The following is a 14,436-nucleotide window of genomic DNA, read 5'->3' on the forward strand; positions in this document are numbered from 1 at the left end:
CACGCGCGCCCTTTGTAGTAAAGAATGGGGTGTTTAAAATTTCGAAATGCCTCCCTCTCTCTAGTCACTACTATTTATATCATAAAGTTCAACACTGTGATTTCTTTCTGTCTCTTCACTGGCAATCAGTCTCACGTGTTGCGTTCGTCACTCGCTCTCAATGCTCGTTAAAAATTGTTTTAGTACAAATGTACTATGTCAAATTTCACTATTTATTTGGTGGAATTATTGTTGACATCAGGTGTTTTTTTTTTTAGTTGGAGAATAGAAACATTTTGGAAATACAAAAGAAAGTGTTATTAAAGTTGAATGATACGTGTAGGGTAAAGTTGAATGATACGTGTAGGGATAAGGGCCAGATCATATATTGGGTCTTGAGATTTGTCCGAGGATGTTGAATGGTTCAAGGAGAAACAAATAATTATTAGGAGTTTTAATTTTAAGTCTCATGAATAAGGAACAAATGGAATGTGGTCCAAGAAGGAACTCCTCGGATATGATGAATGCAGTTCAAGTATCTATTCCAGCAATTAGAATGACCATCTAGGAAGCTCTAATGATAGGGACGTGCCTCATGAACATACGAGAGAAGGAAGGAAACCCAAAAATATCTAAGGAAAAGCTGCTACCATCGCATTAAATGTACTGCAGCTACTTTTCTGGCCGCATTTATGTGAAGAAGACCTTGCTGACTCGGCTACCACAGCTCACAGAAAGTCAAAGAGGATGTCTGATGGGACAAGTATTCAAGTAAGAGCTCAGATGATCAACAAGTGTAGGATCAAGATGATTCAAATTGAGCTATATAACGTGAGAGACCCTCCATGATAAATGGGTCGGAAAAATAGAGAGAGAACACTGTAGGAATCTAAATTGTCTTTGTATCCAATTGTGATTAATTTATACAAGTGTGACCTCCTCAGACTGAAAGTCCATTGATATCAAAACCTCTTATTTGTATTTGATTATCATTTAATTCAGTACTAGTAGTTGTCCAACTCATTAGGGGCTAGTTCTTTGACTCACTCTTTACAAATTTATTGTACTGGGCTCATTGGACCAAGATCCCATACATCCTGGGTTTGGGCTGTAAATCGTGTCCTTACAATACGACTCTTGATGAAATTAGTTTTTATTAAAAACTAATCACAATCTCTATGAAAAAGAAATTGTAAAATCTGTTGTATAGTAAAAAATGGTTTCAATTTGATTAAAAATATATATTTTACTTTTTTTTTCTTCTCTTAATTGTTAGTTAGTTTGGAATGTTATGTTAATGTTGTTAAGTTTGGATGATCATGGCTTGTATTATGAAAGACAAGTAATTATAATAATTCTAATTAGCTCTGAATGAGTTTTCTTATTAGAGCATTAGCACAACCCTAAATTGTTATTTTAGAACCTAAAAACACTAAAATTCATCTTTACTCGGGTGTCTAAACTTAAAATATTTTACAAATGTGCTACAATGATTTGTTACATATAGGAATTACTGTTCACTGAGGCTAAACTTAAACACTGGTAGTGGTGCACAACGGTGAAGCTACCATTGGTGGTTTCCGATCTTTCTCCTCTCCTTCTCTATCTCTAATTCCTTTTCTTCTTCTTCTTCTTCTTCTTTTTTTTTGTTTTTTTTGTTGTTTTTTTTTTTTTTTTTTTTGTTTTCTTTTGGATCATATATGGGTTTGGGGATTGGGTTTCTTTAAAAATGGGTATATGGGTTTCGAGTTGTGGAAATTTGGAGGCTTTGGTTGCTTTCAATTTTGGTGGTTATGGCTTTGGGGATTCAATGGTTGCTTTCAATTATGGTGGCTGTGGCTTGTGTTTGAATCGGTGGTGTTGGCTTGGTTTCGATGGTGTTGGAGAGAGAAAATGATGGAGAGGCAGAGAGAGAAGAGAGAGATTGGTGTTGATTTATAATATTTTATTGGATAATTTATATTATTGTAATGAGTTGTATTGAAAAATAAGAAATGGGATGTAGTGTGTGTGTTGTAAATTGGTTTGCTAAAGTAGATAGAGTAACTTTATGTGTGTTAAAATAGGCATATTTTTAGAAACCTAGATGCTAATGCTCTTAGTGAAAAAAGAATGTAATTAACCTAATGATATGTGTAAACACTAAATTTCAAGTTTACAAATCAAACAATCGAAATAGCTTCACAAATGTATATTTGTATTAATGAATTAGTAGGTACAATTATTTGCAATTAAATTCTATAACAACAGAATACTCCTTTGATTTGATCTCCTTGAAAAATCTTTGATTCAAATGCAACCTTGATTCTAACATCAAATGCTCCTCAATTTGATTGGGAAATGGATTGAGAGATCTTTGAAGTTAAATTATGATGAATCTCTCACTATGTGTTTGTTAGAAATTCTTTGTTATTCGTGTTCTTTGTGTGTTTATCACATGTTTTGTGCGTTCGAATATTGTAGTGGAAGTTTTTCAAGGCTTTGAAGGGTCGAATCCATTGATCTTCACCAACTTATAATTTCTTGAAGTTTCTGAAAGTTTCTAAACTTGATTTCAGTGAACTTTGGGATTTAAGAGGATGACTTAAAAGATTTCGCTTTGAATGTTCCTCGTCTTTGAAGGTTGAAGTTCTTTAAAGGGTTTGGGGCTTGATTTCAGCAGAGTTTCAAGACATCTGAATGTTTCTGAATTTGTCATCCTACAAGATTGATGAGAGTTTTTATTTATAGGAATCTTAGGGAGGGTAATTGACTATCATTGATGATATGTATCATATTTTAAATAGAGAAATTTTATTTGATTAGCCAATATATTTTAATTTAAAATAACGCATGATAGCTTTTAATTAGACTACTTATATCATTTTAAATTAAATATCAACATATATCAATAAGCATTGACCTTTAAGTATTTTTTTATAATTTTTATTTAAAAATACTTGAATATTTTCATAAGTTCCGAAGACACTGACAATAAAACCTACTAAACAGCACGGGGCGTTATGTAGTAAATGGTTTCAAAATTTCTACCTCTACACTGTATGAGTATGGTAGGGGTATAATTCTTTGTGTCAGACTGATGATGGTTTGCGTGACGGTAGTGTGAGGCTGTAAAGACTATACTACTGTGTTGGAGTTTCTTAGTTGGGGCAGTACATCAGAGTAGAGCCCACGCATTTGAATGCGAAACCTACATTTGGTGCTTGACGCAACCGAACGAATACGGAGTTGACGTGTAGTTCTATTTCAAGTAGATGCAGAGTTCAGTGATGGACTCATGGTTGACTCCTGTGTAAAGTAATACGGATCAACGCGTCTAAGAGCATTCACACATGACACACCACACCGCCCTGAAAAGATTCCAATTCTTTTTTCTTAATTAATATATTTTATTATTTTTTTGAGAAAGTATGGATAATTTGGTATTTGTGTTTAAACAATAGTTTTCAGTTTTTTTGAAAATACGTATTGACGAAAAGGTATGTGAATATACGTGTAATATTGTTTAAAAACTGAAAATATGTGTTTAAACACATATGCTAAACAGACCCTATATATTTTATTATTTGGATATATTATTTAGTCTCAATATTCTATTTTTATTCGATTTAAACTTAGGAAGCATGAACACTTCATTTAAGATGTTATATTGATATCGCATTTTGTATTGTAATGATATCTTATCTGTCGCATCATGTTATAATTTTTCAAAAATTGCTCATGTCATGGTGTTATACCTATATCTATATCCTTGCATCATAAATTTAGACCCAACATGAATGGGAGTTCAAAGACCCCATAATAGAAGGCAAAAGAGAGGAACATAATTACGAGTGTGAATAAAAGGCAGAAGAGATTTAAAATTCTTCGACAAACAATACTAGAGGAGGGACACAACATATTTCACTACTTATGATTGGTGAGCATATAGACCAATCACTATCCTAACTTTTTTACTCACAAATCATAATTTGTCACCTTAACAAGTGAAGTTATGAAGAGTGTATAAAATATGTTGTATGCATAGATTTATTATCCGTCAGCCCCATCTTAGGCAAGCAGAAGTGAACAGTTACATAAAAATACCTAACCTCAAGGATTGAGCCGATCACTTGCAGCCTGCTCTAGTTCTAAGTTTTCAACTCAAGCTCAAGCTGAATTGGTCAGGACTTGTTTGCTCACGTTGGACTAGAGGGCTATTAATTATTTACAAAATTATGCCTTGGACCATGGCACGTTGTTGAAAAATCTCCCCAACATCCTGCAGCCATTCTAGAGCAGGATCTGAGGCCACTTGAGAAACAGCACTCCCTCACATGGTACAAAAGGCTCACTGCAACCAAGAACTTGAAAGTATATCAGGATCCAGTATTCTAAAAATTGAATAGCAATGAAGGAACAGGGCGACCAATGGATCCCGCTGGCCTTTGCAGATCAATTCGATATGTTGTGTCATTAAGCAAATCATCCAAACAATTTGTTTTGCAAGAGTCCCCTTAATTCCCCAGTCTTTCCAATGTCATGGCAAGTGCAGCTGCAGTGGAAACTAAAAGAGGGGTTGTCTTCTTGACAAGTGGGATTTTACGATGTGACTGAAGAAAAGGGGAAAAACAAGCAGCAACATAAAATGATGGGAGAGATCAATGAATAAAATTTTGTATTGATTAAGCAGTTACCTTCATAGGAAGTAAGAAAGTAAATAAAATTGACAAAAGGAAGAAATGAAAGAAGAAAAAGGAGCGAAATGGCATTGGTGGATTTACATCATCTTTTGGTATATGAAGTTAGACTGCCCTTCTATCATTTAAAGTAGGCTAAGTGGTATGCTGAAATACAATGTTTAGATTAAAAATGCAAGCATTTGGACGGTACAGCACACAGCAGAAAAGGATGAAAGTGAAGAGTAACTTTCCATATTCTTCACTTAGGCCCAAGATATGTGTTGGAAGCTCTGTATCTATCATCGTAAAGCAAGAATGAAGGTGAATGTGGATGTTGGACATCAAGTTCCATTGCCTACAGTCAATAAAATGAAGCAAATTAATAAAGTTTGCAAAGAGTGGTTTTCTTCAAAAGGAAAAATCTGTCAGCTGACTCATTGGCATTATTTGACCTCTCCATTTACTTACGTGCCTCAGTTGACTGGTGCTTGAGTCAGATTCTTGGTATGGGTTATGGATTAGGGGTTCCTGCATGGCAATTCATATACAGGTCACAAACATGAATACTTCAAAACAAAATCAAGGTGGAAGTGTGGATAAAAAATTACCTGTAATAATTGAGTTTGGACAGGTGAATCATGTTGGTGAGAAAAGAAATTTGGTGAGTGATAGATGTTAGGATTGGGTTGCTGATCCATGACCAGATTAGATTGTGGGTACATGCATTGAACCACTTGGCTTGTATCAAAATTGTACATACCCTGCGTAATGCAATTTGGAAGGATAAACATCAAATAAACTCTACACACTGAACAAGTAGAAGACATGGACAATAGACATTACCATTGTGAACTGTAATTGCATAAAAGATAAGCAAATTTCACCTGCATAATGGGATTTGGTGTTGTGGCTTGCGATGAAATAAAAGCCCTGGGGGAACTTGAAATGCAGTTTACAATATTCGGTGGGGATGCTTCTATATTCTGAACTCCTTTTGTATGAGAAACTTTTCCATTCACATTGGATAGTTGACCTCTATTAGGGATAGCCCTCTCCTTTTCTTTTGCTCCTTTTACTCCATTCTCATCCTGATTATCAATTGTATTTCCATCCAGGAAAATATCTGCATGTTCACTTTCAGAAACATTTGCACCTGTGCTACTTGAGGTAACAGCTTGAGCCTCCTCAGGTTTTAATGTCAAGATTTTCTCCACCCCTTCCATCACTTCATCAAGTTGACTGGCAGCAAATTGAAATGCTTCCTCAGACTCAGAAGCCCTGGCAGATAACTTAAGCATTTTGTGGCACAAATTTTTGTAACGGCTTGCAACAACCAACTTGGGATTATCTTGTATGGTAAATTCGTAACTATCTCTCACACTTCCAGACCTTCCATCTTTTGTCCATCTCTTCAATATATATCGGGATGGGACAATCTTTATATTCCTGTGATCAAGCACTTTCAGTGCATGGCTACATAGAAACCCAACATACTCAAACTTCAGACAACTGCAAGTAACTGTATTATCAGAAGAATCAAATTTAACTGTGTGTTCTCGAGCTTGCCCAAATGTTTTAGCCTTGTACTCCAACAATGATCCATTCTGATTGCATTTGTTAACAACAACATTTAAGCACTTCTCATATCCCCGCTGAAATACTTCAAATGCCCTTGGGGTGTAAACATCACTTGCATGCTTTAACAAAACCACGTTCCCCATTAGTCTTGGCAAACATCTGTTCATGTCATTGTTAGCTTCAGTTTCTTTGTAACATTGCTCTTCTACTACCCTTTCAAAATACTTAAAGAAATGAAGAATGTCAAGGTCAGAATTTAAGTAATTTTTCAAATCATTAAATAAACACTCACCCAGATGCAAGCCATTCATGTCAATGAAAAAAGTATTCCTGCCATATACCACAGCCCATTTCTCTCTCTCCCTAAACATCCATCTTAACCACTCATTCTGCTGAAGACCATATTTTTCCAGCATAGCCTCCCAGGCACGTATGAAATCCTCCTCGTCCTTGTGGTAAAAGATACATCCCTTTAGATCTTTAGCAAAAGAATCAGTCTCTTTGACCACATGGCTTAGGTGTTTGAGAGCATTCTGATATGTTTGCCATACACATATACGATGGCTTGTTTCTGGTAAGACTGAATTGATTGCTTCAACAATTGCTGCATCCTGATCTGTGAGAATGGCCTTTGGCTTCTTCCCAGACATTGCTTCTATGAAAGTTCGAAATAGCCACTTAAAAGATTCTACAGTGTCATCGTATAAAAGTGCAGCCGCAAAAATCAAAACTTGTTTGTGATGGTTCACTCCTATAAACTGTACAAATGGCCGAAAGTGTTTGTTTGTTCTGGAAGTCGTGTCCAAACAGACCACATCGCTGAAATGGTCATAGTCCACTACCATATTATCATTGGTCCAAAACATGTTACTTACCTTGTCATCAATATCTAGCTGTATAGCGTAAAAGAATGATGGGTTTTCAAAGTGCTTCCTTTGAAAATAATGCAATAGACGCCCTGCCTCTCCCTCCTTCATATCTCTTACCCTTTCAGACTGAAGATAAATGTCATAATCAATGGCAAGATCATCAAGGGATTCCTGGATTTCAAATCGTCTATTCATCAATTCAAATGCTGATTTAGAGTGCGACCCTGAATTATCTTCTGAGCTAGCTTCAGCATCTTGAGAACAGCTTAATTCTCTTTGCAATGGTAATGTTTGAGCATTAGTTGGGCTTACATTGTCATGATTGTGTTGCGCTTCAAAATGTGTAACCCGGTATTTACCATCAGGCTGACGAGTAATGATCATATGTGCCAAGCAACCAGTTCTAGTTTCCTTTCGGTGTTTCTTCACATTAACATCTCTTTTGTCTTTCCTTCGGTATCCCTCTTTAGAGCACGTGAACTTCCTAGATACCACCTGACCATGCACCTTACTCCTATTTACCCAGTCTTTACGAACACTAAAACCTACCAATCTCGCATATCTGTTGTAGAATTTGTATGCATGTTCATCTGATTCAAACTCTGTACCAATTTTTAGTACTGCATCTTTGCTGGCTTCATCATTTACGGAAGGATTGGAATGGGTTCCATTACCATGGACAACTTTTGGGCTGCGGCAGTCCTGCTCCACATTCAAGTCCAAGTTATTTGATGCTTGAAGTCTCATATCCATATTCTCTTCAGGAGGACTACTTGAGCTGCCATCATCTCCTTCCATTGACCTTCATTAAATAGGACACATGAGTAGAACATTAAATAACCAAAAGAGAAAAGTATTATCTATAACTTCCTGACCAATAGAAACTGGCAAAAAAAGAAATGATCACAAATCTCCATCCACATTGGCCTTTTAATTTTGAGATAGAAATCCTGTAAAATTATTGGTGTGACAAGAAAATTTCATCATATAGGGGAAAAGAATACAGAATAAGAAGCCTAATATTTGAGTTCCAGCCAAAATTATTATACTCAACACAACATACATGAATGCATGAACAAATACACACACACCACAGGTGAAATTTTGAAATTTTATTTTAAATTATTGGTGGGACAAGAAAATTTCATCATATAGGGGAAAAAAATACAGAATAAGAAGCCTAATGTTTGAGTTCCAGCCACAATTATTATACACAACACAACATGCATAAATGCAGGTAAAAATAAACACACAGAGAGGAGAGATTTTGAAATTTAATTATAAATATTCTCTTTATAATTAACCTAGAATTAATAATGATTTTTTAATCAAACCCTTAAGTGAAATTTAAATAACTTCATGATCAGAGTTCAGAAATTTTTTCATATCATGTCATGCTTTCTGACCCGAAGTTTAGATTGCAATTGATGAATTAATAATAGAATCAAGCTAAAAATGTCTTGCAAACACATAAGCAATCATAAAGGAATTCAAACCATCAATTACACATATGAAATTTTACATTTACAAATTCTGCACCTATTAGCATCCTCTACTATTCACCAATATCAGAATTGATTTAACAATTGATCACATCATCTCAGTCTACCACACAGAGAGAAGAGAACAGAAAGAAAAAAATACACAAACCCAAAAAAAGAAGTAAAGTCACAATAAATCTGGATAGCTTCCATTAAACAAGAGTTTGCACATCTATATTACCTTGTCCCTTTTGTTCAAACAGTGAGCATATCCCCATGTACATATTAAGAACTTAAAAAGAAGAGTGTAAAAGCTAATGATTCTTTTGAGCCTTATCCTCTGTTTTTGTCTAACATGATCAGATTCATTACATATATATATATTTTTCCCTTAACCTAATTATACGCCCTAAGAAACTTCTTTCTGCCGACAGAATGACATTCTATAAATCACATTGATATACTTGTTATGAAGAAGCAAAGAGCTTTATGCTAGCCAAAGTCCAAAATGGGTAAGGTCCAATTAGACAAACTTATAAAAAACAAAAGTATGGAACCTTTCTAAAGAAGAGCCCTTTCGAATTGCCTCTAGCATATAAAACCTACGGGCAACTGACCCCACCCACTAGAATTAGTTGCTAGGTAATCCATGAGCATTCACCCCTAACAAGCTAAGCAGTTTATACTCATGCCAAATGTTGAGTTGTTTCTATGAGGAATGGTACCTTTTCCACAGTCCTAGTAGAGTTGCACCCTCAACAAAAACAAGAAAATATTTTACTAGAATATTCTATGTAATTAACAAATATTGCTATCACTTATTTCAACCAAACTAGGGCCTTTGAAATGCAATACAAAACGTATTGGGACCTACCAACACCTCAACTTCAAACACAACCTGCTTGGTTCTCAACAGGAATAACTTATTTTCATTGGTTTATTTGGCTTAAAAAATAACATGGGCATTAGTCAATTAAGCTGAAAAAAACTGTTTTTTGTTTATGTGTGTGGGCAACCAAGTTAATTCCCCCGGATACACATTTTTTGCGTATTTAACAAAACAACAAACTAGTATGGCTAATTCTCTAAAATCACTTATATTGTAGCTATTTTCACCCTTTCAAGATTTGGGTGTTCGTAATTATCTTTCTAAGAATCCATTTTGGGGCCCCTCAATTTGGCATCTAAATTACACACAACATATAGGAATGCACTACCTTTCAACTTTCAGAACTTTTTTTTTTTTTTTTTTCTCTGGGTCCTATCCTATGTTTACTGATTCAGCTAAACAAAAGTGCAAGTTTGTAACTTTGTGTGCTTAATTAACAAATAACAAAATAAAATTCAGGGGTATGCAAATTAAATCAGTTCAGTTTGGCACACAAATTTCCGAAACCAAAAAAAAAAAAAGCTTTAAGCTTTAAACTTCACACTGAACCATGCCGCATTAAAATCCACATAGCTCAATATGGGCATAGTTTTCATATCTAACATGCAACAAATGATTACATAAAACAGAACCCAAAAGAGAGAGAGAGAGAGAGAGAGAGAGAGAGAGAGAGAGAGAGAACCTGAGGCTTTGATTCTTGGAAGAAGGGTCTGAGCTGAGGGGTTTTGTGTTCTTCGCTGGAAACAGAGATGGGGGTGTCTGGGTGGGTTCGTTTGGGTCCAAATCCAAATGAGCAGGAATTCGAATTCCAGGGGTTTTGTTTGCGGGAAATAGAATTCTCAAATTCCAGTGTTTAGTGCGATAATCTAATTTTTAAAAAGATGCAGGAGTTTCCTAAAATTATCTGAAATTATGTGCATGTCATTATAATTTTTTTAGAGTAAATTACCATTTTAAACCATTTAATTGGTTCTAAATCAAACATTGGATTTTTAAAATCATATTCATTAAATCTTGAATTTTTTAAGACCATTGATATTTATGTTTATTAATTTGACTAAGAATCTTTTCTATTGATATTGAAGGAGACGTAACTCAAATAGTAAAGATTTTAGATTTTAGATGGCATCTCCAATATTATTCTCTCTTTTTCTTTCTTTCTTTTTTTTTTTTGTGATCACTAAAATTGAATAATATATAGATAAATTTTAAAATTTTCTTTTAGGCATTGACAATTTTATATTGAAAATGATAAATAAAAATTTTGCAATATGCCTTGTGAATATTATAAATTCGTTTTATTTTAAGTGGCTAAGCAATTAAGCATATAATCTATGGCTCCCACAAATAATAATAATAATAATAATAATAATAATGTCATGGCTTTTTTATGATTAATTTAGTTGAATTATTTCAAACGTGAGATGTGTGTCATTCTTAGAACTAACTGCCTTGTTTTTTTTTTTTTTTTAGAAGAACTGCCTTTTTTTGGTTGCCTATTTTTTCTAACATGATAGTTACACTAACTTTTGGACTATGCCTTTATTATTATTTTTAATGCAAATTAATTTTCAAATGCCTAAACTAGTTGAAATGGAAGTGCATTATTTTCACCTTACTTCTCAATAATCTCATTTTCTTTTTTGGGTTTTTTTAAATATATATATATATATATATATATATGGAGTTTAATTCGATCTATACTCCCATTGGTCTTTATTAATTCATTGCTAAATATTTATAAACAATTTTCTTTTATAGGATTATTTGTTGACACTGAAAGGAATGTGACTCAAATGTTAGATTATTTATATGGCTTATTAAAGGAATGATGTTCAATACCTTGTATTTAGATTTTTATTATCTTTTTGTGTTATTGCTCGATACCTTACATCTCGATTATTACTCTTTTTGTGTATTTTTTTCTTTTCAAATCTTTTGCTTTGTTGTCGCGGTTCTTAAAATTGAATGGTATATAAATAAATCTTAGATTTTTCCTGTAGCCACTTAAAATTTTATATTGCTTATATGAAAGAAAATACTGTGCAATACCTTGTGAATATTATAGATGAGTTTTATTTTTATTTTATGTGGCTAAGCATACTAATTATGTCTAAGGCTTTTATATGGTTAGTTTTGTTGAATTATTTCGAACTTGATTATGAATTATGATGTATGTTATATTCTCAGGATCAAGTGGATTGATTTTTTTTTTTCTTCCCCTTTTTCGATTGTCTAATTTTTCAAAGATTGATATTTGCCCCTAATTTTGGACTATGGCTTATTTTATACAAATATAGGAGCGCATTTGCATTGGTTAAAAAGCCGTGAGGGCATCGCTTTAATCACTTTTATTTATTTCTTCTTTTTTTTGCGTGTATTTTTTTCATAAGCAAATTATGGACGGAGGTATGATTTAATTGTTCTCTACTTATAGTTGATTTTTACTAATTCGACCTATTGCTAAATATTTTGAATTTTTTTTAATCAATATGTAGCCATTATTGAATATATGGAGATTAATTTAACAACTTTTAGATTGCATTTATTTTTTATTTTATTTTTCTATTCCATGAAGTAGTTAGTGTCTCAAATTTTTGCTTAAACTATTTCACTCCATGCCAATAAGACACCCAGAAAACCTCTAGAGTTGGACAAATAATGTGGTGGATTGCTCGTGAGATTTTTGGGTTTATGTCATATCTCAGATCAAAAAACTTATTACCAGTATACTCCTGTGTGAGGGAGTAATGCATTTTTTAAAAAAAACCCAATTAAAATTTTATTTTGAGTGTAGTGAATAATGATGGAAGATATTGTAATATATAGTGTGAATCTTATATTTGGCCGTGCAATAATGGCAAATGATCAATTTATACAAGCTAATATTGCGGCTTGGAGGTTGGACCATCTTCAGTTTAACACTTGAAGATGTCAATTGTCAGCAATGGTGAAAAACGTTACTGAAAATTTTATATCATTGGATTTATTAATCTGATAAAGCATGCCAGGTAAATTTACTCGAAGCCAAATTTTATTTCCCTCTTCTTTATTCAATTATTATAACACCAAGTTCTCTCTGATCCCTCATAACAGTGTTGGTCAGGGATTGCAGACCAGAAGACATTCAAAGGTGACCCCCATAATTAAAAAAAAAAAAGGCAAAATGATAAAACTTGAACAATATTCGCCGACCAGTCCTGCAGTCACTTCAATCTTTAATTTGAATCTGTTTATGGAAAAAAGCAATCAAAAACAAAAAAGAAAATGTTAGGATGTAGAGTCAAATATTATAAGAATAGAAACAATAATTTCATGCATTTGCACATTTGTGCCTAGTGCCTACGTTAAATCAATACTGCAATCATGAAGAAACACAACAATTATTCACAATGTTGTGCATTGTTTGAAAGCATAGCTATAAATATAACTCTTAAAACTAGCTTAGAATAGTGTGGCAAACTGCGATTAATAGAGCATAGAGTGGAACATATATATAGTGACATAATTTTTTTCTAAGAAAAGTACATAAAATCTTACTACAAGTGAGGGGAGGGAGATTGCATTTAGCCGGAATGCTTTGGGCAATCCTGAGAGCGTTGCAGACGCAATCAGGCTGCACTCCTCGAAGTGCATTACAGCAGGCAGTATTTGGGTTGGCAGCACCGGGGAGTAAAAAGGCCTGGCACGAGGAGAGGTTGTCGAGCCCAGGGCAGCTCTGTGCCTCAGCTGTTTTGGTCTGCATAGCAAGTGCTATAAGCAAAAAGAGCAGTGCAGCTTGAGAGCTGAGAGAGACAAGGGATTTGAGGGCTGCCATGATGACTTTGTTTTCTTTCAAACACTCAATGGTTTTTTGAAGTTATGTTTTAATATTTTAGGCTATTGGGTTTATTTATAGTTAAGAGTTGAGTGATAAGAGGTGAGTGATTGCATGAGTCACCTAACTTGCATATTAGGTTCATCACGTTTATGGGGAGGCTTAGATTGTGTTTAGAAGCGACTTGTTTGCTGGGAAGAACTGGTATGAGTGGAAAAATCTTCAAAGAAATGAAAAGATTGCCTATCCTGTCCACCAATTATATGGAATATTATTCGGAAAACTGATTAGCATAATTATATATATAATTTTGACATGAATCAAATAAATGGAATGAAATTTAGATGTTGATATGGATCTGATCTGATTAACAAAATCAACCCCTATCATACAAACATGAGCTCTTATAACTAGTTCTCCAATTTGGCTAATTCATAATGAAAAAAAGAAAAACATATATAATACCAAAACAAAATGAAGACCACTAAAATAATACATGATGAGATCATAATATTAGGAGTACTGTTAGGTGAGGTTGAATTGGACTAATGGCACCTGATTTGCTGTTTATTGGGTTGCATTTGAATGAAACTATATTAGGAACTAAAATTCTCCAATGCCATTTCCTTTGCACCTTTCTGATTTAGAAAAGAAATTTTGACTTTGTCGTGGAAAATTCCAAAGAAAACAAATTGCAACAATTATTAGAGTTTCCCTCATCACTTGAGTCCCATCCCCATTTTCTTTTTTCTTGTTTGACAGGTCCTTCCTCTGATTGATGATATATATTTGGATGTCACAGATAAAAAAACATAAGAACGACTTTTAATTTCTTGATGTTCAAGGAAAACTTTAATCTTCTTAGTCTTTCCGAGCCAAGAATAACTAAATAAACCTATTTGTCCTTAATGGTGATTGTCAGTGAAAGGCAACATTTAACATCCAAAGTAAGCAAGTAAATAGAATTGCATAATTATAGGATGAAATAGCAAAGCTGGACAAGAGAGATGATTGGCACTTGAGCCCTGTTGTGACTTTAAATACATATTTTTTTAATCACCGGATATTTTATTTTTTGGGTTTTTTATTTTATTTTATTTTATTTTATTTTTTGGGGTGGTAGACAGGTAGAGTAAGCAGATATTTCATTACAGTAGAGTGA

General features: G+C 33.8%; 1 protein-coding gene across 1 annotated transcript; it reads right to left on the reverse strand.

Annotated features, from left to right (window-relative positions):
* Window positions 1–3,981: 3,981 nt before the first annotated feature.
* On the reverse strand, window positions 3,982–10,367 carry LOC126698263 (protein FAR1-RELATED SEQUENCE 5-like). The gene is made up of 5 exons (XM_050395372.1): window positions 10,140–10,367; window positions 5,525–7,889; window positions 5,249–5,401; window positions 5,109–5,168; window positions 3,982–4,995 (listed from the first exon to the last, which is right to left on the reverse strand). Exons 2-5 carry the CDS (start codon window positions 7,883–7,885, stop codon window positions 4,900–4,902), a joined length of 2,670 nt encoding a protein of 889 aa, XP_050251329.1. The 5' UTR covers window positions 7,886–7,889; window positions 10,140–10,367; the 3' UTR covers window positions 3,982–4,899.
* Between the last annotated feature and the right edge of the window lie 4,069 nt (window positions 10,368–14,436).

Source organism: Quercus robur, chromosome 9, assembly GCF_932294415.1.
Source record: "Quercus robur chromosome 9, dhQueRobu3.1, whole genome shotgun sequence".
NCBI lineage: Eukaryota > Viridiplantae > Streptophyta > Magnoliopsida > Fagales > Fagaceae > Quercus > Quercus robur.

What these genes read in the sequence shown, in the direction of transcription:
- LOC126698263 (XM_050395372.1), bottom strand. Translation starts at nt 7,885, where the DNA reads ATGGAAGGAGATGATGGCAGCTCAAGTAGTCCTCCTGAAGAGAATATG. An exon ending in CACCAAATCCCATTATGCAG is followed by an intron (nt 5,402 to 5,524) that starts GTGAAATTTGCT and finishes TGCATTACGCAG; the next exon opens with GGTATGTACAATTTTGATAC. An exon ending in GCACCAGTCAACTGAGGCAC is followed by an intron (nt 4,996 to 5,108) that starts GTAAGTAAATGG and finishes TATTGACTGTAG; the next exon opens with GCAATGGAACTTGATGTCCA.